This window comes from Archocentrus centrarchus, chromosome 9, assembly GCF_007364275.1.
Source record: "Archocentrus centrarchus isolate MPI-CPG fArcCen1 chromosome 9, fArcCen1, whole genome shotgun sequence".
Classification (NCBI taxonomy): Eukaryota; Metazoa; Chordata; class Actinopteri; order Cichliformes; family Cichlidae; genus Archocentrus; species Archocentrus centrarchus.
Window position 1 is genome coordinate 26,628,107 of NC_044354.1, and position 23,042 is coordinate 26,651,148.

Genomic DNA, 23,042 nt, shown 5'->3' on the forward strand with positions numbered 1-23,042 from the left:
CAGAGCAGTCACAAGACCGGGCTCGCGGAGGAGAGTGTGCTGAGAGACCGCAGGGCTGATGGTCCACATTTTATGTTATGTAGCGTCTCAGAGGCAGCAGTGGCGCCATGGCCGCCGAGAGTCAACTCTTACGGGGCTTTTGGAGCGGAAGACGAGACGTTTTTCCTTGATTTTCTCCCGGTTTTCACAGCGCAGGAAGGAGGCTGCAGTTATATCAGCGGGAGGCGCTGTCTGTGTGCGTGGCGGCTGTTGTCTGGTAGCTCCACCGCACATCTCCAGCCCCGTTAGCGAGCTAGCAAGTCAACATAGTGTGCTCGCGTCGACGCTGAGCTAGCAGGGCTGCTAGCTTGGCCGGTTTGTTCGGTGGGAGCTGGTGTCGTAGGTGATGTTGTCCGTGCTGTCGTACGGTAGACTGGTTGCCAGAGCTGTCATCGGAGGACTTTCTCAGACAGACAGCCGCGACTACAGTCTGGTGACGGCGAGCTGCGGCTTTGGGAAAGATTTCCGCAGAGGCATCCTGAAGAAAGGGATGTGCTATGGGGACGACGCGTGTTTCATTGCCCGACACAGATCCGCCGATGTTTTGGGTGAGTATCTGACGTACGTGCTGTGTTTGCTGTAGAAACATTAACCAAACATTGCGGCATCGCTCCGTGTGACGTGAATGACAGGTTAGGGGTCAGCCTTTTGGTGGGTTTCACGTGGGAGCAGGTTTTGTAAGGATGAACCGGTTCAGAGGGATCGTGGTAGTGCTCTGAGTGTTAAGTTGTGCACGTATTTGTCAGCCTTTAGTGCTTGTTGCATCTTCCTTATGGGTTTGAACTTTTACTGGGTTCATATTATGTGGAGCATTCATTCGTGACAACAAATATCTTAAGCAGCTAGAAACAATTCAGACTTTAAACCTGCTCCGCTTGGGGTTGATTAAAAAGACTCTTAAGCACGGAAGCCTTGATCCCATATAAACCTATTATTGAAGACCTCAGCAGCGTTTATGCGTCTCTAATGACTGTCTGCCTGAGTTTTTCTATATGTTTACCAGTATTTATGACAGCCTTTCACAAAGTCCGTTTTTAGGTGTTTTTGGGCACATTTGCTTAACTGTGTGTCTGATTTGAACAGGCCTGTTTCTTAGCTCTGGCACAGGGTGACGAGACTCATCCATGTATGGTCAGTTAAGCAGATGTCTGCGTCCTGGGAGTAACAAGACTAGAGTTTCCTTTCTAGGAAAATTTTGGACCTGACTAAATGCTCCTTTGGGGATAAGAGCTCTTACTGAAACTCATGTAAACAGGGCATCTATCTATAGAAAGGTTAATAAAGGTTTCCCTCATGGATTTCATGCATTTAACTGAGGGGGCAGATTTTCAGGTTTAAAGGGTGGGTCGAATAACAGAAAATATAAATCATAATCCATCATTATGAGAACTACTTGATCTTAGTTATGTGACAGTTGAAAGTATTGTACATTATGTGTTGATTCCATGGTGTCTTCAAGTCAATCTTTTCATGTCCTTTTACGTCTTCCTTGTTGTTCATCAAGCAGCTCTGAGGCGTTCTTTAGGCTCACTTGTGGAATGTTACAAATGAGATCTTTATTTTGGTGCTAGTTTAGATCTCTTAACTGGAACATTGAGTTCCCTTGCACAGTTTTTTTTTTTTTTTTTTTTAAACACTGCATATTACACAATTAATTGTTATGAGGGAAGATGGATTTTTTGGGCCTGTAATAAGGGATTAATCAGCTCCTGTCTGTTTTTAGGTGTGGCGGATGGTGTAGGTGGTTGGAGGGACTATGGCGTGGACCCGTCACAATTTTCGGGTACACTGATGAAGACGTGTGAGAGGTTAGTGAAGGAAGGACGCTTTGTACCCAGCAACCCTGTGGGAGTCCTCACGACCAGCTACTACGAGCTACTGCAGAACAAAGTGCCACTACTGGGTGAGTGCGGCCTCTGGAAACAGAGGATTTTGGTTTTTAAAGAAAGCTCTGCCTACTTCCACTGGTTGTAAAGGCCCATTAACACAGGCTGGACTCTGGTACTGTATCCTAGGATGAAATCTCCTTTCTTTGAATCTATTTTTCTCATCTACGTTATCTAAACTCAACCAGCACCATCAACTTGCTCATATACAGCTGATGATCTGATTTGTACATCAGCGAGTACAAGGTTCCGTTCCTGCTAGAGCCATATTAAGTTCAGTTTATTTACTTTTATTTTCTTTACTATTTGCCTTCTAATACCATGAGTCAATCATGAGCTTGAATGGGCTAAAAGCATGAAACTTGGCACAGTCACTGGAAATGATGTGCAAATGCTTTCCAAGTAATATGATCCCAAATGGCTAGATGGTAACATGACTAGGGCACAAAAAAATTAAATATAAGAAAGGCCACATCTCTTGCACTGTAAGTCTGATTGTTTGAAATGTGACAACGACGTGCCGTATAGAAACAATGTGCAGACCCTCTGCAGTATAGGCTTCAGTAGGTCCAACTGATGGTCTATAACACATGGACACTAGGAAGCCTGATCTCATGTAGGGGTTGGACGACTTAAGATTTTTTTAAGGTCGAAGTCAACATGATAAAAGTCTAGTCGACAGCAACTAGTCACTATGACGTCATACGAACTCGAGACACGATAAAACATTTGTTGTGTGAAATTCTGTTCCCCCATGAGAATCTGTTCCCCCTGTGTCAGGAAAGCGCAGACAGAGTAGCGGATCTGACAGTCTTCACGGCGCATCTGATCAATTTCTCAGTAAAAGTCTTTTACAGTGTTTATTCCTCTCATCAAGAACAACAACTCCTGTGAATATGAAAACATTTGCTCTTTATTTGCCAAAGTTACACGGGGGGAACCAAATATTTCAGCCATCCAAAATATTGTGTTTGCCCTCCATGACATGGGAACAAATTAATTTACCAGCAAGTCTTTTACAGTGTAATTTTACCGAGAAATCGATCAGAAGCACCGCGAAGACAGTCCGATCCGCCTCTCTGCCTGCAGTTCATACTCCCAACACAGGGGGAACAGATTTTCACGGGGAAACAGAATTTCACACAACACTGGAGCAGCTAAATACCTTCTGCTGAGTTTTGCCAAACAGGGAAATCTGTCCTGATTGCTGGCCCACTACTCCAGCAGGTTTGCCATGGTGGGAATCTGCGGTAACAAAAAAAAAAAAAAAAAAAAAAGTGACTGTGCACCACGGTCGTACTTTTGTTGTACTTCAGCACAGCTTTGCAGATTTGGCATGTGACGGTAGTTGAACCAGAAGAGTCATCTTTAGTAAAATACTTCCACACTGTTGATTTTCTAGCTGTTTGCGAAGAATCAGCCTGCTCCTCGTCCTCGCCTTCCATCTGTTTGGAATCCATTTTGTCGCCAGCAGTCACGTGACTGCGACTAGTCGACGTGAAATTTAAAAACTCGCGAGATTTCCTAGAATCGACTACTCGAAAAGTCGACTAGTTCATGCAACCCCTAATCTCATTTTGTTTAAAAGCTCAGCACGTAAATTCAGATCCATGACATGGACTGTGTGGGCCAATAGATTTAAAGCATTGCTTTGTAGAGGCAATAAAACAGAATGTTTTCCATGGGCTTTGGAATGGAGTTCAACTATCTAGGGCTGGGCTCTTTGTTTACATCTGTTTTATTTTGTGGTAGCTGGATAGAGATTTTTGCATCATGAGTAAGAGAACAGACAGATCCCATTAAGAAGTCCTGGGATTGTCACTGGGCCCAGCCTACTCCATGCACTTCACTTCCACTAACGCTTTCCTCCTCTGCACCACTTCCTGATGCCAAAACGTGCACTAACACGTAACAGTGAACAAATCTGTCGGAGCAGATCTGTCTCGGCGTGTGTCAGTACTTTTCCATCCCGTTATCACATGTGCGGCAGGGGAAACAACACTGTATTGTGCTGCTTTTTTTTTTTTTTTTTTTTTTTACAGCAGAAGGAATGTTCTTGAGGCTGGTAGTGTGAGTAATTGTACTGCTGCAGAGAAAACGGAGAGAAGAAAGGGAGTGAGTCACATTGCGTGAGGGAGTTTGAAGGTTGATCCCCAAAGAGCATATTTTGGTGGGCCAGATGAATCACCAGCAGGATGTGACCACACGCTGTCCGCCTGTTTTCAGGGTGTGACCACACGCTGTCTGCCTGTTTTCTTGCTGATAGAGATTTTTACATGCCACTGTAGTTAAAGCACAGGTATAAATAATTAAATGACTTACAGCTAAAACCTATTCACTTCCAGGGTCCAGGTGTTGTGTGTGTGTGTGCTAATTTATTGTCACACTTGCATGCCATACTAGAAAAGAACTTGGGCATTGTTAAGGTTTTTAGCAACTACAATACTTGTCCTAGAACTCGGTTTCCCATGAAAAGGACCTTCCCCACTGTCACTTGTGGCAAAAAACAAACAAACAATATAAATGCAGGTGTTTGGTCAGATTATTGTAACCACAGCACGTTATAATGAAATGAATAAAACGCAAATTTATGGTCAGAATTGTTCTCACACACGTGATAAACTACCAGACATCCAAACAGACCACTTTCGTGAACCTTCTGAGGGGTTTCAACTTAACCAGATGTGCTGTCCGCAAAAAATGTGTTCTATTTTTAAAATGGCCCAAAATGTGCCTCAAGAATATCTACATTTTTAATTCATCAGTTAACTGCTTGATGAAGCGATCATCTATTAAACCTTGTTTCTACATAAAGCCTCTGTTGAGTTGGCTGAGGTTACTGTGTATATTCAGCTTGTTGCAGTGCTGTGATCATTGTTGTGTAAATGGGCATTATCTTTTGGTTATGGCCAATGTTATGGTGGTGCTGTACATTTGTGTTTTTATAGAAATAAATCATCAGAATATGACATCTTTAAATGACAACTAGCTGACTAACCGCTAACTTCTCAGATCAGTTTCTTCTTCTGGGTGCAATACTTGGGGTAACAGCTACACTGTCTGTCGTTGACGCTGAAAGAATTTTGGCTGTTTTTTAACTGTTAATGCTGCGTCTTTGCTTCTGGGAGCTGAACAAGTATTTGGAGACTGGTGAATTACAGCAGAATTAAAAATAATATTTTGGTCATGCATTATAGTGTTGCATTTACCCAGGCCCAGCAAGGCATCTTTACATGTTCATATCTAAAACCTTTTCTTTACATTTGTACTGAAAATCAAAATGTGTGTGTTTTGCTTTTAGGAAGCAGCACGGCCTGCATTGTGGTTTTGGACCGGCAGAGTCACCGACTGCACACAGCTAACCTGGGAGACTCGGGCTTCCTCGTGGTCCGGGGAGGGGAGGTGGTCCACCGCTCAGACGAGCAGCAGCACTACTTCAACACGCCCTTCCAGCTGTCTATTGCTCCCCCAGGGGCTGAGGGGGCTGTCCTCAGTGACAGGTGAAACATGCAACAGGCAGCACCTGGTGCATCTGCTCTCCCAAACACATTTGAGTAAGTCTGCTGGTGACAGAGAGGAGTGTCATCAGCAGACTTCATTGCTCATTCATGTGTTCGGTACAGCAGATGCGATAAAGCCCTGTACGTGATACTGTACTGGTAAAAATACAGACTGCTTGCAGACACAACAACATGCAGTTAAGAACATTAGGCCATGACTGCACGCCTCGCATGCAGCAGGGTTTTAGCGTATGTAGCGGCTGCGCTGTCTCGAGCCGTAGTGCATCACTGCGTCAGGGGCCACGTGCTGCCGTGGCTCGTTGCTGTGGCGTGCCAAGCAGCAGCACAGCAAACGTCAGAGTGCAGGACGGCCGCTGGATATGTGCCAAGCTTTCCCTCTTACCCTGGGTCAAAGTCTGTGTGGGCTGATGAGGCAAAACCAAGAGTCCACAGCCAATCCTGTACCAGCAGACTCAACACCTTTTTCATGTGTTCATCTTGAACCAAGTACTTTGTTTTGACTGTTTTCTCAAAAATTGATGATAGATGAATTACAGGTGAACCTGAAATGCAGGTTATTGCAGGTACAATTTAAAATTTTTTTTTCTTAAGAGGACCTTGGTCGAGTTTCAGACAGCCCAATATGGGTTCTTGAAATTATTCTTTTTCTTTAACATTTGAGCATTTCAGTCATTTAGTTGAAGGATTTACTTGTTGTGCTTTAGAGTGCAGAGGCAGATTAAGCTTTCAATCCCAGATCACTACCGTAGCAACCAACAGAAAAGAGTGCAAAGGTCAAAACTTAACATTCCTGAGTACAATATAAAGTTTGGATAACAGTGTTCTAAGATGTTTAAACATACAGTTAAATACTGTGTGTATGCTAATGCCACACGGCTCTTTTTGTCACAACTGAGTTTGTACATTCATTTTCATTGCTCATCTGTGTATTACTTGTCCTCCAGCACAGCGATCATATACAAGGGAAACATTATGTTCTCAGTGCATTGCTTCATAGCTATAAGCACACAGATTTTGCCTTCTTGCCTGAGGATTATCTTCATAATTATACTTCAAGCCATGACTGTATAATTATCTCAAGTGTCACAAGTGGCTTTGGCTTATGAATATGTTAATGGTGAATCAGCTGCTCACCCAGTGCGCACAGATAAGGAAGTATGAGAAACATCTCTAAGTGTGCCTGTTCATAATGCATGTGCAGTTATAGCTGCAAGAACAGCCGCTACAGCAGCCTTTTCTTTCCATGTGCACTACAGTGTTGGCTTCATAACAAAAATAAAATAAAAAAAATCAGAGCACAGGACAGGCTGTTCCTGGGAGCTTTGGCTCACTGTGTCATGATGCAGCCCAGACAGTTTATAATCAATCACATTCATGACTGGATTTAGGGGGTAAGGACATCTTCCAGGAATTGAACTTGACACTAGCAAACTAACTTGGGTCCTGCTTCTGTGTATTTGAAGTGCCTTCATAATGGCAGCACCTTTTCTTGGACTCGACTGTCCTTGCCAAAAAAAACCCATGTGATAATTCCCTGAATTTATCCTCATTATCCATGTGTGATTATGTTTCTGTAGCCAAGCTCAGTCAGTACATTTAATGACAGAAACTACTGCACATACTGTCTCTTACCTGAAACTTACCCATGTCTGTTCTTCAGCCCTGACGCCGCAGACAGCACTTCCTTTGACGTGCAGCTCGGTGACATCATCCTCACTGCCACTGATGGGCTCTTTGACAACATGCCAGATTACATGATACTGCAAGAGCTGAAGAAACTCAAGGTAAATCACAAACATGTCCGCTGTTGAGTCAGAAATGAAAACAGGATGAATGCTTAATGCCTGCTTTGTTTTGGCTCCTCAGAACACAAACTATGAGAGCATTCAGCAGACTGCCCGCAGCATTGCAGAGCAGGCTCACGTGTTGGCGTATGACCCCAACTACATGTCGCCTTTTGCACAGTTTGCCTGTGACAATGGACTGAATGTAAGAGGTAAGTGTCTGAGTAACACAAAAAGAAAAGACAAATATTTTGTCATTTCAAAGGTTATGAACATGTTTTTCAAGTACCAACCTAATTGGCTGCTGTTTGCTGCCCATGCAGGAGGAAAGCCAGATGACATCACGGTACTGCTGTCCATAGTGGCTGAGTACACTGACTAGAGTCTCATGGGGCATCTATGTGCCACTGCAGGTGATGGACTGCTTTGATTCCTGCTGGCCAGGATGTACAACTGGTGTCTGCTTCCCCTACACCCAAAGGTTCTACTTTGCATCACCCACCCCCACCCAACCCTAATTAAAATAAACAAACCAAAAAAAAAACCTCCCAACATGCCCTTTTCTCTGTCATGTACATCAGACAGTGGCCAGATAAATCCAACTAAAGGCCAGACACCCTCTTGGCCAGGCTGCAGTGTTCCAGTGCTCACCAGATAATCCCATTGGCTGGGATCAGCAGTCATTGGACATGCTGGAGATGAAGATCCGGTCTGATGAGGATAAGTCATCCTCTTCTCATAGTTGCTGCAGGGAGGAAGTTGTGATTCTGACCTACTCTTGGGCTACGTCAGCCCAAGAGTAGGTGTTAGTGTGTTAATGTGGCTTAGTGCTGGCCAGCCGAACAGAACTGAACAGTCCATCGGTGGTGTCAAGAAGGGAAGTGCACAAGAAATGGCAGTATTAAGGCTCAGTAAATGGGACTGTCTTGTGCCAGCACATAATGTTACAGTGGTACTAAGGAAACCTTTATGAAAGGGACTGGAAACTTGTTTGAGAGTGCAGGGAGCATATGCTTGATATGACTGATAAGCTGTTCTGGGATGTTATGTTAAATGTTTGCAAAAAAAAAGTGACATTTATATGTTGGTGGTTTGTTTCTTGTGGCAGAATAATCCAACAAGATTTCATGAAGAGTGGCAGCTGCCTTTTCCATACCTGTATTGCACATATTTTGTTACTTAAGAGAATTTTATAACTGAAAAACCTCTCCAAAAAAAAAAAATTATATACACACACAAGGTGTCAAACTGATGTCCTCCCTTTAATCTCACAGCTGCTGTTGCTGAAGTCTTGATTGTGATTATGTGTGTATGAATGAATGACTGAATGCACGAGCTCCTCAGTGTGTCTATTGAGTAATGTGTCAATGAAATGGATGTGAAGGCTAGAGACTTCTCCATATCCGCTGGTCTGAATTGGTCTCGCAGCCTCAAACGCACAAAGCTTAAGGAGCATATCTGAAAAAGCTCAATGCAGCGGAAGTTGGTCAGGTGACCAAATGTATTTTTGTAACCTCTTTGTTCCGTGGGATTGTTCACTGTGTCAGAGTAGTTTTAAGAAACACTCGTTCACAATCACATTTGCTTTTTCTTGTCCCTCTCCCCTTGCTGTAGAGCTCCAGTGGCACATTCATAAGTCAAGTCACTGCAGGTTTCATGAGAAAAATGGTCAGTATGTTTCCATGCATCACCGCAGAAAGATTTCACAGTAAAATCCACATTTTGTGTAATTATACAATGTGCCTTGTATCATGTGTCATTGATACTGGCAAAGAGTTCCTCAGCCTTCCCCCTGAATATGTGCCAGTAATGAGCACAAAGCCTGAAACTGTTAAGTAGCCATAAGAATTGAAAAAAAGCTTACCCATCATGCCCTGCTGTCTTAACACAGTTGTTTTAACACCAGTCTATTATTTTTTTTTCCTTCCTCCTGAAATCTGCCTCCTCTCTGCACTCAATCAGGAATAGTGTTAAAGCCAGCCCACGCTTAGAAAGTCCTTCCCATGGATCTTCAGATCACTGTTTACATTCTGCACTAATCTAAAGGATTGTTTCCTTAATGTGTCTGACAAGTTCACACTGAAGACTGCAGTGTTGGGTGTCGTGCTGAAATGGGACTGACGGGCATGGAAGAATAGATTCAGGGCAGTGAGCAGTGAAGTGGTTAAAATGTGATTTTTATTTTTTTAAGTGTTATAGCACTGAGGACAATCTAAGCAGCCTTAACAAAATTACAAAGCACTTCTCCCAGTCATTTGGCACTACCACTGTAAGCTCTGTGATCCCCGCTTCCTGTTTCACACCTCCCTGGACTCTTTATTTTCATCCACCTCATCTTTCTGTTTAAACCAGAGCATGTCTATGTGGAAGGAAAAAAACACTTTCACATCTGTACAATGTTTAAATAAAGACTATAGTATTTATTAACCTGTTGTATTTCATGGCTGTGATATAAGTGTAACCCTGCAGGTGATTGTGGGTAATACTATCTGGCATGCACTGTGTATCGAATGACTCACTACAGAGGTGTTTCGTTCACGTGCCTGCTTAATGGGCCTCTAGCCCTGCCTTTTCCCATGAAGTATATGTACCTCATTCTGCTCTACAATGCTTTAGAACACTTTGTACACTTTGTGTGTACTCCAACATTCCTCAGACACAAAGCATGCCAGTTACCACCAACCAGGTGTGGCATCTTCCCACTATGGTAATCCTTTGAGAGACAACATGGATGGTATATTGTTCCTACAAACAGGAATTAGCAAAACATTTTAACAATAAACACACACATTAAAATGTAAACTACAATGAACAATAATCAGTCTTACTACAGTGTTGAAGCTTAGCTTACAAATTAAGAATTGAGTTTTGGGTAACAGCTATGTCCTCAGAGTAAAGGGCTTCTTGGACAGTCTTCATCATCACTGAAACATGCCAGAACAGGTAGTCTGGCAGTACTGCTATCATCAGCTGACTCTGAGGACAAGGCTCTGAACAGCAGGGAGCAGATCTACAGGGCAAAAATAGCCAAACATTAGTCTACAGTTATTTCAAGAATATATCATTTCTATTTTTTGGATTTTCAGCATTTGTGCAGACTTTCTGTCCCTTTTTACATTAAATATCAGTACGATAGAAGATGCTGCATGAGGGTCATTAAAAATGTAGACGACAGAGGGGTCTGGCTCCAGATCTCCAATGTGGGGACACTTCTGATGCAACCTCTGCTCTGAGGACTGGAAGTAAAAACAGATCTGCTCTCAAAACTGTCAGATGACAACAGTGTTCTTTGTTTAGAAGGTTTGTGCATATATTTGTGCTTCATCACAAATATTGATGCTGGATCTAATTTACTTAGATATGTATATTATTGATCTACAATATACATCACTTAGATTAAAGGAACACAGAGTATAGCATCAAGTCAGTTAAACTTTTGAGATATTGATCTGGTCAGTTAAGTAGCAGAGGTGGCTGTTAATTTCATTAACACCAAAGCAGCTGAAACTGATTAACAGGGGCAACAATGAGACAACCCCCAAAACAGGAATGGTCTTTTTCATCTTTTCTGTTTTTTTCACTAGTTTTGCATTTGGCTAGGGTTAGTGTCACTACTGGTAGCATGAGGCAATACCTGGACCCTACAGAGCACAGTCTCAAGAGCATGGAGGAGATTCCAGGAGACAGGCAGTGACACTAGGAGAGCTCCTGCTCCTTTGTGCAAGGAGGAAGAGGATGAGCACTGCCAGAGCTACAAAATGACCTCCAGCACGCCACTTGTGTGAATGTCTCTGACTAAACAATCAGAAACAAACTTCATGAGGGTGGCCTGGGCACCCAACATCCTCTAGTGGGCCCTGTGCTCACTGCCCGGCACCGTGGAACCCAACTGGCATTTGCTATAGAATACCAGAATTGGCAGGTCCACCACTGGAGCCCTGTTTTTTCACAGATGAGAGCAGGTTCATCCTGAGCACATGAAGAAGCCATGGAAAACATTATGCTGTTTGTAACTTCATTTAGCATGACCGGTTTGGTGGTGGGTCAGTAATGATCCGGGGAGGCATATCCATGGAGGGAAGCACAGACCTTTACAGGGTTGGCTGCATATCAGGATGAAATCCTTGGATACACTTTCAGACCCTATGCTGGTGCGGTGGGTCCAGGGTTCCTCCTGGAGCACGACAATGCCTGGCCTCATGTGGCGAAAGTATGCAGGGAATTCCTGGAAGATGAAGGAATTGATACCACTGATTGGTCCCCATGCTTACCTAAATCCAATAGAACACCTCTGAGACATTATGTTTCGGTCTATCCGACGCTGACAGGTTGCACCTCAGACTGTCCAGGAGCTCAGTGATGCTCTGGTCCAGATCTGGGAGGAGATCCCCCAGGACATCAATTGTCTCATTAGGAGCATGCCCCGATGTTGTCAGGCATGCAAACAAGCATGTGGGGGCCATACAAAATACTGAGTACCATTGTGAGTTGCTGCAGGTCATTTTTTCACTTTGATTTTCGGGGTGTCTTTGAATTCAGCCTCTGTAGGTTGATAAGTTTCATTTCCATCAAACGATGTGGTTCCTTCATTCCTAACACCTTACCCAGTCCATGTCAGTATAGATAACCAGCATGATTTTTCTCCCGATGTGTGTGTTTTCAAAATGTTTCTTTGATTTTTGGCTCTGTAAAGCTAATCTGCAAATTAATGAGCAACTAAAGCTTTACAGCAAATGCAGTGCAATATTTCTCTAAAATACGGTTTAATAAAATGTAGTAGTAGTGTATATTTTTAGGAATTGATCACATTAGCTCTTGACAGAGAGAACCACTGTGCTACATTCACATGACAAATCTCTAATGTTAATTTGCTCAAAATAATGGTATGCTTTGTTTATAAAACTACTGAACCATGCTAAAGTTCACTTAATGCTGATAAAATTACATAACAGCAATACCACCTTCATTATCGCCTTGTGTATTTTTTAAACATTTTTTATAGCAGCGGTTTAACTGGCAGCTGAGATGTTGTCTTTTGCATTTTATTTTGGTAACATTTCCTGTCCTGAGAGGGGAACCTGCACCGGAAACGTCCCCACAATGAGTCTGCAGCTTAAAGGCTCATCACTCACCCCCTGAGAGTGCAAACACAAGATTCTCAAATCTAAAAACAAGGTGTTAGCAGGCAAAGTTACACAACAGACATTTTGTATAAAGTTTTGGGTTCAACTGTGATTCCAGCAAAAACCTTTTACTCTAAAACGGTGACAAAGAACACAAGACCTCTGTCAAAGAACCCGACCCATCAAGACTAGAGAGCCACAGTCAGGAAGCAAACAGAGGCCATCTGGAGATCCCAGTTGAGATTTAAAAAACCAAAAGCAAGCTCTTATTACCGTGGTGGAAGCTGGGGTCGTGGCAGCACTGGGACAGGCCTCGTCAGGTACAGGGAGTTCTCCTGGGTCGTCAGTCTGGCGCAGAAGTTGCATCAGAGCAGGTGAGTAGGTTATAGGGCTGCCTTGGCTGGATTCAACAAGCTCTGTTACATCAGGAATAACCTGAAGGTTCTTGCTTTGAGTGTCACATATACCCACAGGTAGAGCAGCTGCATCTGCACAGCTGGAAACACACAGAACACACTCGTGTCTGCAAGCTGTTGATGACGCAGGCATGCACATGTGTGTTTCACCATCTGCCTGTGTTGCATTTAGTAAGAAAACTGTGTTAACACAGAGCCAGAGTATTTTTACACACATATATTGAATAAGCTATATTCAGATAGTAATGATAAACATGAATTCTAGCTTTAGAAATGAGGATGTTGTGTTGTACCTTCAGATTTCACAGAAATATTAAAAAATCATTGTGGTTATTTGCCTTCACAAAAACAGTGTCCAGCTTTGTATCAGCAGATAGTGAAAGCAGCCTTAAGCATGATAAAAGGGAACAAAAAAACAACCTTGTGCATGCAACCGCACGACATGTCAACCTCAGAAGTACCCAAACACGTAATTAGGAACACAGCAGGAAGAGACTTCAAAAGACCCCTGAGACAGCAGTCAAGCAAGTATTGTACTTAGCATACCATGAATAACACAAATGCACTGCATATGGCCAGAAATATCCTGCATGATAACTTTCCAAAAAAAAAAAAAAAAAAAAAAAAAAAAAAGAGTTAAATTTATGAGCATTGGGGACAGGAGCATTGTAGAGAGCCAACTCATCTGGTCAGTGATGTCTCTGAAGACTTCCAACAGTGCACACAAGCAAAACGAGCTACAAATGACCCAGATGTTGAACAGTGCAGCTGGGATTGGTGTAACAAGATCCATCTAGAGCCATAAGCGTACGACAATACAGAGGGAGGGAGCGAGCGGGACAGAGACACTGGCGGAGCAGGCTCGCATAGCGTGGAGGAGGGGATTATAGACCGTCACACTGACGGGCTTCTAACCCAACCCTGCATGTCCCGACCTTGCTCTATTTATCTCTGTTACAGACACAAGGCTGGCTGCTGCAACATGATGCCTCTTAAGAGGCTAAAAACAGCCAATGAGGGCAAACCAGCTTGACTGGGTGCCAGGAGAGAAGCTCAGGTGGAGCTCAGCAGGAAGATTCAGTTCTGCTCTTCACTACACCTGACTGTAGATCTGACAAACTGGACATAACCTGTTTCATTTAGTTAAATTGTGATAGCAAAAATATACAAGATGTGCACCGATGTACAGAGGAGCTCTGTTTGACTGTATTTAGCAGCGTAGAAAGATTGAAACATTTTTGCGAACAGGTCAAAATGATGTGAGAAAATTATCTTAAAAGAAATTCCAACCAAACTTAATAATGCACTGACAAGTCAATTTATTAGGTACACCTGTTCAACTTCTCATTATCACAGATATCAAACCAGACAATCACATGGCAGCAACTCAGTGCATTTAGGCATGTAGACATGGTCCTCGAGTTCAGGCTGAGCATCAGAATGGGAAAGAAAGGTGATTAAAGTAACTTAGAACATGGCATGGCTGCTGGTGCCAGATGGGGTGGTTCCTTCACAGCCATCTCTGGGGTTTATAGAGAATGGTCTGAAAAAGAGAAATATCCAGCAAGCAGCAGTTCTCTGGTCAAAAACACCTTGTTTATGCCAGAGGCCAGAGGAGACGCCAGACTGCTAGAAGCTGATAGGAAGGCAACAGTAACTCAAATAACCACTTGCTGCAACCAAGGTATGCAGAAGAGCATCTCTGAATGCATAACATGTTAAACCCTGAAGCAGATGGGTTACAGCAACAAAAGACTACACCAGGTGCCACTCCTGTCAGCTAAAAACAGGAAACTGAGGCTACAATTTGCACAGGGTCACTAAAATTAGACAACAGAATACTGGAAAAACACTGCCTGCAACATTTGGGTGGTAGGATCGAATTTGGCATAAAACACATGAATGCGTGGCTCCCTCCTGCCTTGTATCAATAGTTCAGGTTGGTGATGGTGGTATAATGGTGTGCTGGATATGTTCTTGGCACACTTTGGGGATCTCAGTACAAACTAAGTGTCATTTAAATCCGCAGTATTGCTGATGGCCATGTCCATCCCTTTATGAACACAGTGTACCCAACTTTTGATGCTGCTTCCAGTAGGATAATATTCCTTGTCACAAAGCTCAAATCATCACAAACTGGTTTCTTGAACATGACAGTGAGTTCTCTATACTCAAATGGCCTCTGCAGTCATCAGATTTCAATCCAATAGAGCACCTTTGGGATGTGGTGGAATGAGAGCTTCGCATCATGAATGTGCAGCTGACAAATCTGCAGTAACTGTGTGATGGAATCATGTCCATATGAACCAAAATCTCTGAGGAATGTTTCAGAAGTGCCCAAATTCCTCATAGCACAGAATGTTTGCCATGAAGAATTAAGGCAGTTCGGAAGGCAAAAGGAGGTCCAACCAGGTATTAACAAAGTGTACCCTAAGTAACCAGTGAGTGTAATTTCTACTTGGTTTGTATCCAGAGAAACAAACTTTAAAGAAACCTCTGTATTTGAATACCAAAAGGCTAATAGTATTGTTTTGGTGAGGGTGAGAACAGAGACCCTGTCTGCACTTTACAAAAGATTTGAACTGTGAAGAAAGTTAAGCTGCATCATTATTTGATGCAGTATTTGGCTGGTTTTATAATTTAAACTGACCATTTTTTAATGATTTTGAAATAAAGCTTTTTTTTTTCTGGGAACAACTTGTTTTCCTCTAATCAATAAAAAAATATTGTTGGGGGGAAAAAAAAATTCTGTATTATTTCCCCTTTTTTAAGGCAGAGATGATTAAAAGTACTGTCAGTGAAGCCAGCGGTGGTTGTTACCTGTGTGTAGTGGAGGCCAGGGTCTCTGCAGGCTGAGAGGGGCTCCTGCTCTCAAAGTCAGCCAGTGTAGCCAGCACCACAGTGGCCTCAAGGACCATGTCCTCCACAGAGAAGCACACAGGCCTGCAAACAGTGTAAATGTCCATGACAGAAATCCATTTACTGTGTGTCTTATTTTTTATTCACCAGCACCTTTTACTTTTTAGCAGCCAATATACCATAACTGCTCACTTAGTAACATGCTCGGTGATAATCACATAAACTAAAAACATTAATGAATTTTTCAGTCTGGCTGGTGTTAATTACACAATCAGTTTAGAATGCTTGTTGAACAGCACACATAGCCTGTATAACTGGAATGCCACTCAAAATAATGACAATAACAAGGAAACGCACTTTCCTGGAGTGCTGAAGTGAACCGACACTGGAAGGCAATGTGACTCCGCAAAAGACAGCAAACCCTGGCAAAAACAGAAAAGCAACAACTGAGTTAAACTGCTGATCAGTTTAGGGTAACACTGTGACATGTTTACTATTGTCAGGCCGGAGACATACATCAAATTAAGGCCGACTAAAACTTAAAGCCTAGTTTCTAATCCGCCCAAACCCGATTTTCCAAAACCGACAGGAACAAGGCGACTAGGCTGGCTAATGAGGAGTCTCACAGCGGGGGAGCCCAAGTGACTTTCCAAGACATCGGGGTCAAGAGTTGTGGCCATTAATGCAGGTCAAGTCTCATTAACTGGACATACACAGGTTGTTCATCCAAATTTCCAAATGGCCAACTAAAACCTTCTGCTTTATTTTCCAAGCTACATAATACTGAATTATTGAGCACACTATTCTAAACATTATACTTCTCTCAGCCTTTTCTGCTAATCAAATTATAAATAGCTCAAGATCAACCTGTAAGCAGCCCATAAAAATGAAACTTATCCCTTCTTGGCTTGAAAGTTCATAATAAAGCATGCAGTGAGGAGCCTATAATTTCTGCAACTCAACTTCAGTTACTTTATCTACGTAGCAGAGCCTCACTTAGGTCGAGCTATCTTTGCTATAAAGACGAGTCACAGCATTGAGGGGAAACTTCACATGAAAATGATACTGGGATCCTGGTACAGGGCAGGAATGTGACCTCTCAGACATGAACTGCCCTCTTGTGAGCCAGTGTCACTCTCACTCTGCACACACACACACCACACACATAATATTCTCATGTGACAGGAGAAAGGAGGCCTCTGAAAATAACCCCGTTACCCGCAGCTCCTTTAGACAGAAGGTTATGTCCGATTCCACTCCAGCCTGGAAGTAGTCAAACTCGTCTGGGTGTAAGGACATCTCTGTGTACATCATCTTCATGTGATCTGTCACACAGGTACATCCAAGTCAAACAGGATTCATTATAGTGTTTGGTTTAATGTGGTTAAAGAACTGAACATGCAGTATGTTAGGAAGTCTTATGCTGAGTGCAACTTTAAAGCTCTGTATGAAATGTGTGAGTCACAGACTGCCTCTGGACCTGAGCTAAATGACAGTCTAACATTAACTGACCATTTCTCCCCTCACTGTAATTTCTCAGACTGACTCTGAGGGCATTCATCGACAGAGTGACTTCCTCCTGAGAGGGGTGAAAATGCATCACCATATCACCCAGAAGCCTGCAGAAACAGAGAGAAAAATACACACTGACAGCTCTGGTTACTGACTGATAACTCCTGTGATTACATATTTTTGGTGTTTGAAGTCATCTGACAGGCCAGAGTCAAAGTACAAAACCAGCTGGCAGTCTGCATGCATTGATTCAAAAGGTAAAAGGTTTTTATGTATCGACTGTACAATAGAAGCGCCTGGTTCTAATATGAAGATTGAAAACTGAAATGCTAACCTGGCAGGAGCCTTCAGCACATTGGGACACAGGTGTGAATCAAACACTGCCTGCAGAGCCTCACTTTCCAGGAAACGCACATTGTAGGTTTTTTTAATGCCTAACTCAAAAGCAGAGACATTTGGAGCACACTGCCACCATGTGTTCAAAATATGAAATGCATGCATAACTTAAAATTGACATAAAATACCATTATTTATGCCACTTCCTACCATGTCTGCAGAAAAACTGGATGATCACTCGGTCATTGGCAGTACTGACTGATATCTGACATTGTTCCACATTACGCTCAATAGAAGTCAAACAACGGAAAAGTGGCAGCACAGACTTAAAAACAAAGAGACACCCTTTAATTATAAAGTCTTAAGAGAACAGCATAATGTGCTGTTTATACCATGGTTCTAGTACAACCCTAATTTTATTGAACCTTTACTTGTGACTATGATGTTTCTGCCTACAAATGAAAAACCAGCATGACTGATTTACCTTCATGGCTAGCTTGCATTTGATTGGTTCACTGCCCCGCTCTGTGACTGATTCCAGACTGTACTGCTGGAAGAACAGCGGTGAGAAGAGGAAGCAGGCATATGCAGACTGAGCCAAATTCACCGATCTGAGGGCCAGCTTTCATAGGGATAGAGAGGAAAATTAGTTTGGAGAAATAAAGGAAGTGAATGCCTTAAAACCTGGGGATTATTGACTGACTGATGCTCTTGTACTGTTCACACACTGGTTACTTTATTATGGACACACTGGTTAGATATTTAACTGCTCATTAAATATCTAACCAGCCAATTACATGGCACCAATGCAACGCAATTTGGCATGCAGACATGCCTAAATACAAGACAACGGTCAAGAAACCGAGCATTGGAACAGAGAAGAAAAGTGATTTAAGTGGCTTTGAACATGCATGCTTGTTGGTGCCAGATGGGCTTTCATATATTCTTTATTTATCTGCGTAAAAACTGCCATCGACATGAAAAATGTGTTTTTCAAGGCAGATCTGGCCAAAAGGATGGCAAACATCAAATATAACATCACAGCTCTATAAAGACATTTGAAGTGGCCAAAAAGAACTGAACTGATTATAATGTAGATAAAATAACGTAGTCATAAAGATACTTGCAATGCAGGTAATTTCTTCCTTTTATATGCAAGTCCTTCATAAATCCTGTTGACCGCAGTCTATTTACCAACATAAACAAAAGTGCTACATGTATAAAACATTCTGAAACCACAGAAATCACTTTATGGCACAACACCGGCAACTACTTTCTGTAAGGTGTACCTAATAAAGTGGCCACGAGTGTGAGATGACAGGTAAGAGAAGAGGGGCCAAATAATGTTGCTTTGAGGGGTCAGAATAAATTCCTGGCTAGAATAAAAACTAATGCTCCGTTACAAACGGCCTCTTTCCCAGTGTTAGCTGCTGCTGCTCACCCCTTTGACCATTGGATCCAACCACAGGGAATCTCCAATTCGGGACAGGGCATGGACAGCCTTCCCAAATGCTGAAACACAACATAGCCCCTCCAGAGTTCAAGGTTAACATCATATTTTACTCCTGATATTGTCTCTCTCTATCTCATATAAATACTTTTTTTTTTTTTTCAAACAGAAAAATAACCCCTAAAGCTAACTTATTATTAGCCAGCTTAGCTACATCAGCCAAGCTAGTCCCGTTTATTGGAAATTAACAATTTAATGAGCGTAAACAATTCTCGTGAGGATTTCAGTATTAAATACATAAAATTGACAACAAATTTAAGTCTGTATCTTCCTCGAGTGTTCTTTGTATCACCTTTGACGGAGTTTCCCGCCAGGACGCAGTTCATGGTTTCTGAGCGCAGACGCAGCGTGGGGCTAACAGCAGGGTGAGCTCTGCAGACAGGTGCAGAAAAGCGACTTCCGGTGTTGTGCCAAAGAGTGATCGTCTGCCATAAAGTGATTCCGATGTTTCTATGTGCTTTATGTGTAATGTCTTTGCTTATATTGGTAAATAGAGTGCAGTCAGAATGATTTATGAAGGGCTTATATATAAAATGATGAAATAACCTGTTTTTCAAGAATCTTTAAGAGTCTGTGTTACTGTACCAACATTATAATCAATCCACTGCTTTTTGGCCACTTAAAATAGAACTGTGATGTTACATTTGTTGTGATTTCTGCAGCCTTCTTAGCCAGGTTTCTGTTTAAAAATACATTTTTAATATCAATGACAGTTTTTAAAAATCTTTGCCAAAAACTGAGTGCAGCTTCTGCCTTGTGAGAGAAATGCTGTTTCTCTTTCAAAATGACTTGATATCATTACTCCTGTCTGACATGTTTCACAGACTATTGGTCAACGAGTCATTTACAGCCATTTAAATACAGGCAATCACTTTATGGCAGACAATCAGTTTTTGGCATGGTATTTGTGAAAACAACGATTGGCTGTGTTTAAACTGTTGTAAATTCCCCTTTGGTCTATAATTTGTGAACCATATGTCAAACGTATCTCTCCTGAATGATATCAAGTCATTTTGAGCGAGAAACAACACTCCTGTCACAAAACAGAAGCTGCAAACATGTTTTAGCAATGATATTTTAAGTGGTCAAAAAATAGTGGATTGATTATAATGTAGATACAATAACGCAGAGTCATCAACATACTTGCCAAACAGGTAATTTCTTGATTTTATATATAAGCCCTTCATAAATCCTGTTGACTAAAGTGTATTTACCAACATAAGCAAAGATATTACACATAAAAAAAAAATTTAAAACATCGGAAATCACTTTTTTGGCAGCTCTGCACAGGCTCATTACCTTCCAGCTAAAGCACAAGAGAAAAACTACTGCAATCAAATAACTCAGTCATAAGTAACAATTACAAAGGGAAGAGTTATATTTTACAAGAGCTGGACACAAGTAGTTTCATATCCATCAGAGTGAATCCTGCTTTTAAATTACTAACTTCTTAAAGAAGCCGTTTCAGTTCAGGAAAGAAGCTAAAACCAGCATTCTGATTCAGTTATTATAGATTTGTTTCTTCGAATTAGTTTTTATTTTTGTTTCATTTTGACTTTTTATTTTTAATTCAGTTTAGTTTCCAGAGTGAGTTTGCTTGTTTCAGTTTATTTTTTTATTGTTTGAAGATGCTTAGCTATAGTTTACTGTTTATTAGTTTCAGAGTTAGTTTTAGTCAAACATTAAGTTTCAAATAACCAGCAAGGATCTGCAGGTGATGCCACCACGCTTTATCTGAAAAAAAAATTACCATTAAAAACAAAAACATGCAACATTTATGTTGCAGTTTATCCAGTGGGTGATCATTATGATGTTCGTTAGTTACTGAGTATTTAACTCTATTTAAGTTACAAAGCTACTTAAGTTAGTTTTCAACTACTTAGATAGTCCATCCATCTTCTTAACCAGTCCAGGGTTGTGGTGGGGGGCTGGAGCCTACTCCAGCTGTCACAGGGCGAGAGGCAGGGTGCACCCTCAACAGGTTGCCCATCTGTTGCAGGGCTGATACAGAGATACTGAAAACCATTCATGAAAACCCAACAAGTACATGTTTGGACTTTGGGAGGAAGCCAGAGTACCCAGAGAGAACCCACGCAGGCACAGGGAGAACATGCAAAGTCCACACAGAAAGAACCCAGCTGTCTCAAACATATAAAAGCCTTGAGAGAGGCACTGACTTAACAGATATATCCATGTACATTAACATTTATTATTGTATTTTCGATATTAGCATGTGTATGAATATAAGCATTATTCATAACAAATGATTTATAAATAGTTTATTTGTAACTGGACAATCAACTAACAGAACATTTAATAATGTGTCATAAATGCTATAGCACCTAATATGTAAAACATGATCTGTGACTACACACAATTCTTGATTAATTTGACCTTAAATGTCATTAAAGAGAAAAAAAAACAAACTACAATAATTCAGAAGATGCTGATAAAAGAGCAACATAAGGACTCCCGATGGGGTAAATGAGACAATTCATCTGTTAACTATTTTTGGAAATGTGACATCAGAATAAGCTCTGTCACTGCTTCTCCTTTGCCTTGGTTGCTTATTTGCTGTCGCAGCGCTCTTCTCTGGATCCGCTTTAAATGTTCTCTTTTCTCTGCGGTGGTGATCGCCACACGTTCTCCCGCGGGTCTTGTTCTGACCTAGGCGATATAAAACACAACATGTGCTGGGACTGTAGTGGTCAGATTACGTCTGAGACAGAAACTTTCACTGGTGCATTCAGATACCGACCTGACTGAATGCACGCGTGCAGGACATCGAGGTAGCGCTGCTTCATCTGCCGTCTCATGTGCTCTGTACTGTAGATGTTCGCTATACTGTAAAGGTAGGGTCTGTGTCCTCCTATAATGGTTGGCCTCTGAGGCAGAGACAAGAACAGATGTGATTATACATGGTAAAAGGACAGTAACCTCATTATATATGAGGAATGGCATGATTATCTCATTTAAAGCATATTTAAGCTCCTCTCCTGGCATCAATTAAACCCTTGCGAACTCATTTCTGTTCATTAGAAATGACAAATTTAGAAAATACTCTTTGTGCCTTAAAAATGAGTTAGATGTAACTTTTACTTCACTTGATATGTGAGTTTCAGCCCTCCTCTGCTTGAATGCAGTCTGCCCTCACACTCCCCCGGCATCTAAAGGCAAACCAGGCCCCACTCACTCACTACTTCTCCTGTTACATGGAGGGAGATACAGTGGCTGTCCACACTGCAGCAACGTGTGTTTTAATAAGCAGGAGAGGAACAGCCAGTGCTTTTTTGTAAATCAGCACAAAGGAACACAGTGTTAAAACATTAATATGTTACTGCAATGCAACAAAAGCTTTCCAACAAATGCTGAGTTGTTCTCAGCTCTTCCCCATGTGTCTCCTCTGCTGAAGAAACTAGATCGGCTTGAAAAGACAGCAAAACAGCTACAGAGACTCACGCTGAGCTCACACGGGTAATAATCCGTTGCTAATGTCAGATCAGTCCTGTTCTGCGTGGACCGCCTGGTCCGACAGGCTGATGAGTCTGGTTCCTTTGGTTTGTTACTTTAGAAAAACTCTGTTTTTAAAACTTTCATTGGTGCAAGTTCCAAGGCGGAAAATATTCAGCCACCATGCTGATTGCTTGTTTTGCTCACATCTAGCATATGTTTAAAACACCATATGGAAATGTTAAAAAGGGTTTAAAAAAAAAAGTGTGTGTGTGTGTGTGTGGGGGGGGGGGGGGGGGGGGGGGGGTTTACCTGTAAGAAAGCGTCAGACGTCACAGACTTTGGAGCATGTATCGTCTTCAGGTGTTGGCTGCCTGCAGGCACATTCATCTGTGTTGCTCTGTAGATTTCTCTCACTTGCTGACCAGGTAGATATTCAAAGCCTACCAAAAGCAACATGTCAAAAACAGTGCTGTATTTATGACAGGTAATCTGCCATGTTGCTTACCCAGGACATTTAAAACACATCTTAATCTTTACAGCTTTATTTAACGGAATAAAGCAAATCTAAATTTTCTGTTTAAAACATGTCTTCACAATCTTCAG

The 23,042-nt window shown here is 41.9% G+C and overlaps 2 protein-coding genes across 7 annotated transcripts; one reads left to right on the top strand and one right to left on the bottom strand.

Moving 5' to 3' along the window:
- The first annotated feature begins 4 nt into the window (after positions 1–4).
- pptc7a (protein phosphatase targeting COQ7 a) lies at positions 5–9,657 on the top strand. The gene is made up of 6 exons (XM_030736979.1): positions 5–587; positions 1,763–1,942; positions 5,227–5,425; positions 7,107–7,230; positions 7,313–7,442; positions 7,554–9,657. The coding sequence occupies exons 1-6, from the start codon at positions 386–388 to the stop codon at positions 7,610–7,612; spliced, it is 894 nt and encodes a 297-aa protein (XP_030592839.1). The 5' UTR covers positions 5–385; the 3' UTR covers positions 7,613–9,657.
- A 126-nt stretch (positions 9,658–9,783) lies between these two features.
- On the bottom strand, positions 9,784–19,359 carry rad9b (RAD9 checkpoint clamp component B). 6 transcript variants are annotated; one of them, XM_030736973.1, is made up of 11 exons: positions 19,279–19,359; positions 18,918–18,988; positions 17,961–18,087; positions 17,687–17,801; positions 17,475–17,574; positions 17,141–17,247; positions 16,847–16,953; positions 15,986–16,050; positions 15,590–15,712; positions 12,627–12,849; positions 9,784–10,240 (listed from the first exon to the last, which is right to left on the bottom strand). In XM_030736973.1, exons 2-11 carry the CDS (start codon positions 18,968–18,970, stop codon positions 10,118–10,120), a joined length of 1,143 nt encoding a protein of 380 aa, XP_030592833.1. In that variant the 5' UTR covers positions 18,971–18,988; positions 19,279–19,359; the 3' UTR covers positions 9,784–10,117. The 6 variants fall into 6 exon arrangements, with proteins under 6 accessions (XP_030592833.1, XP_030592832.1, XP_030592836.1 ...); XM_030736972.1 differs by having other exon boundaries at positions 17,961–18,098; positions 19,279–19,353; XM_030736976.1 differs by having other exon boundaries at positions 17,961–18,098; positions 18,918–19,007; positions 19,279–19,342.
- Between the last annotated feature and the right edge of the window lie 3,683 nt (positions 19,360–23,042).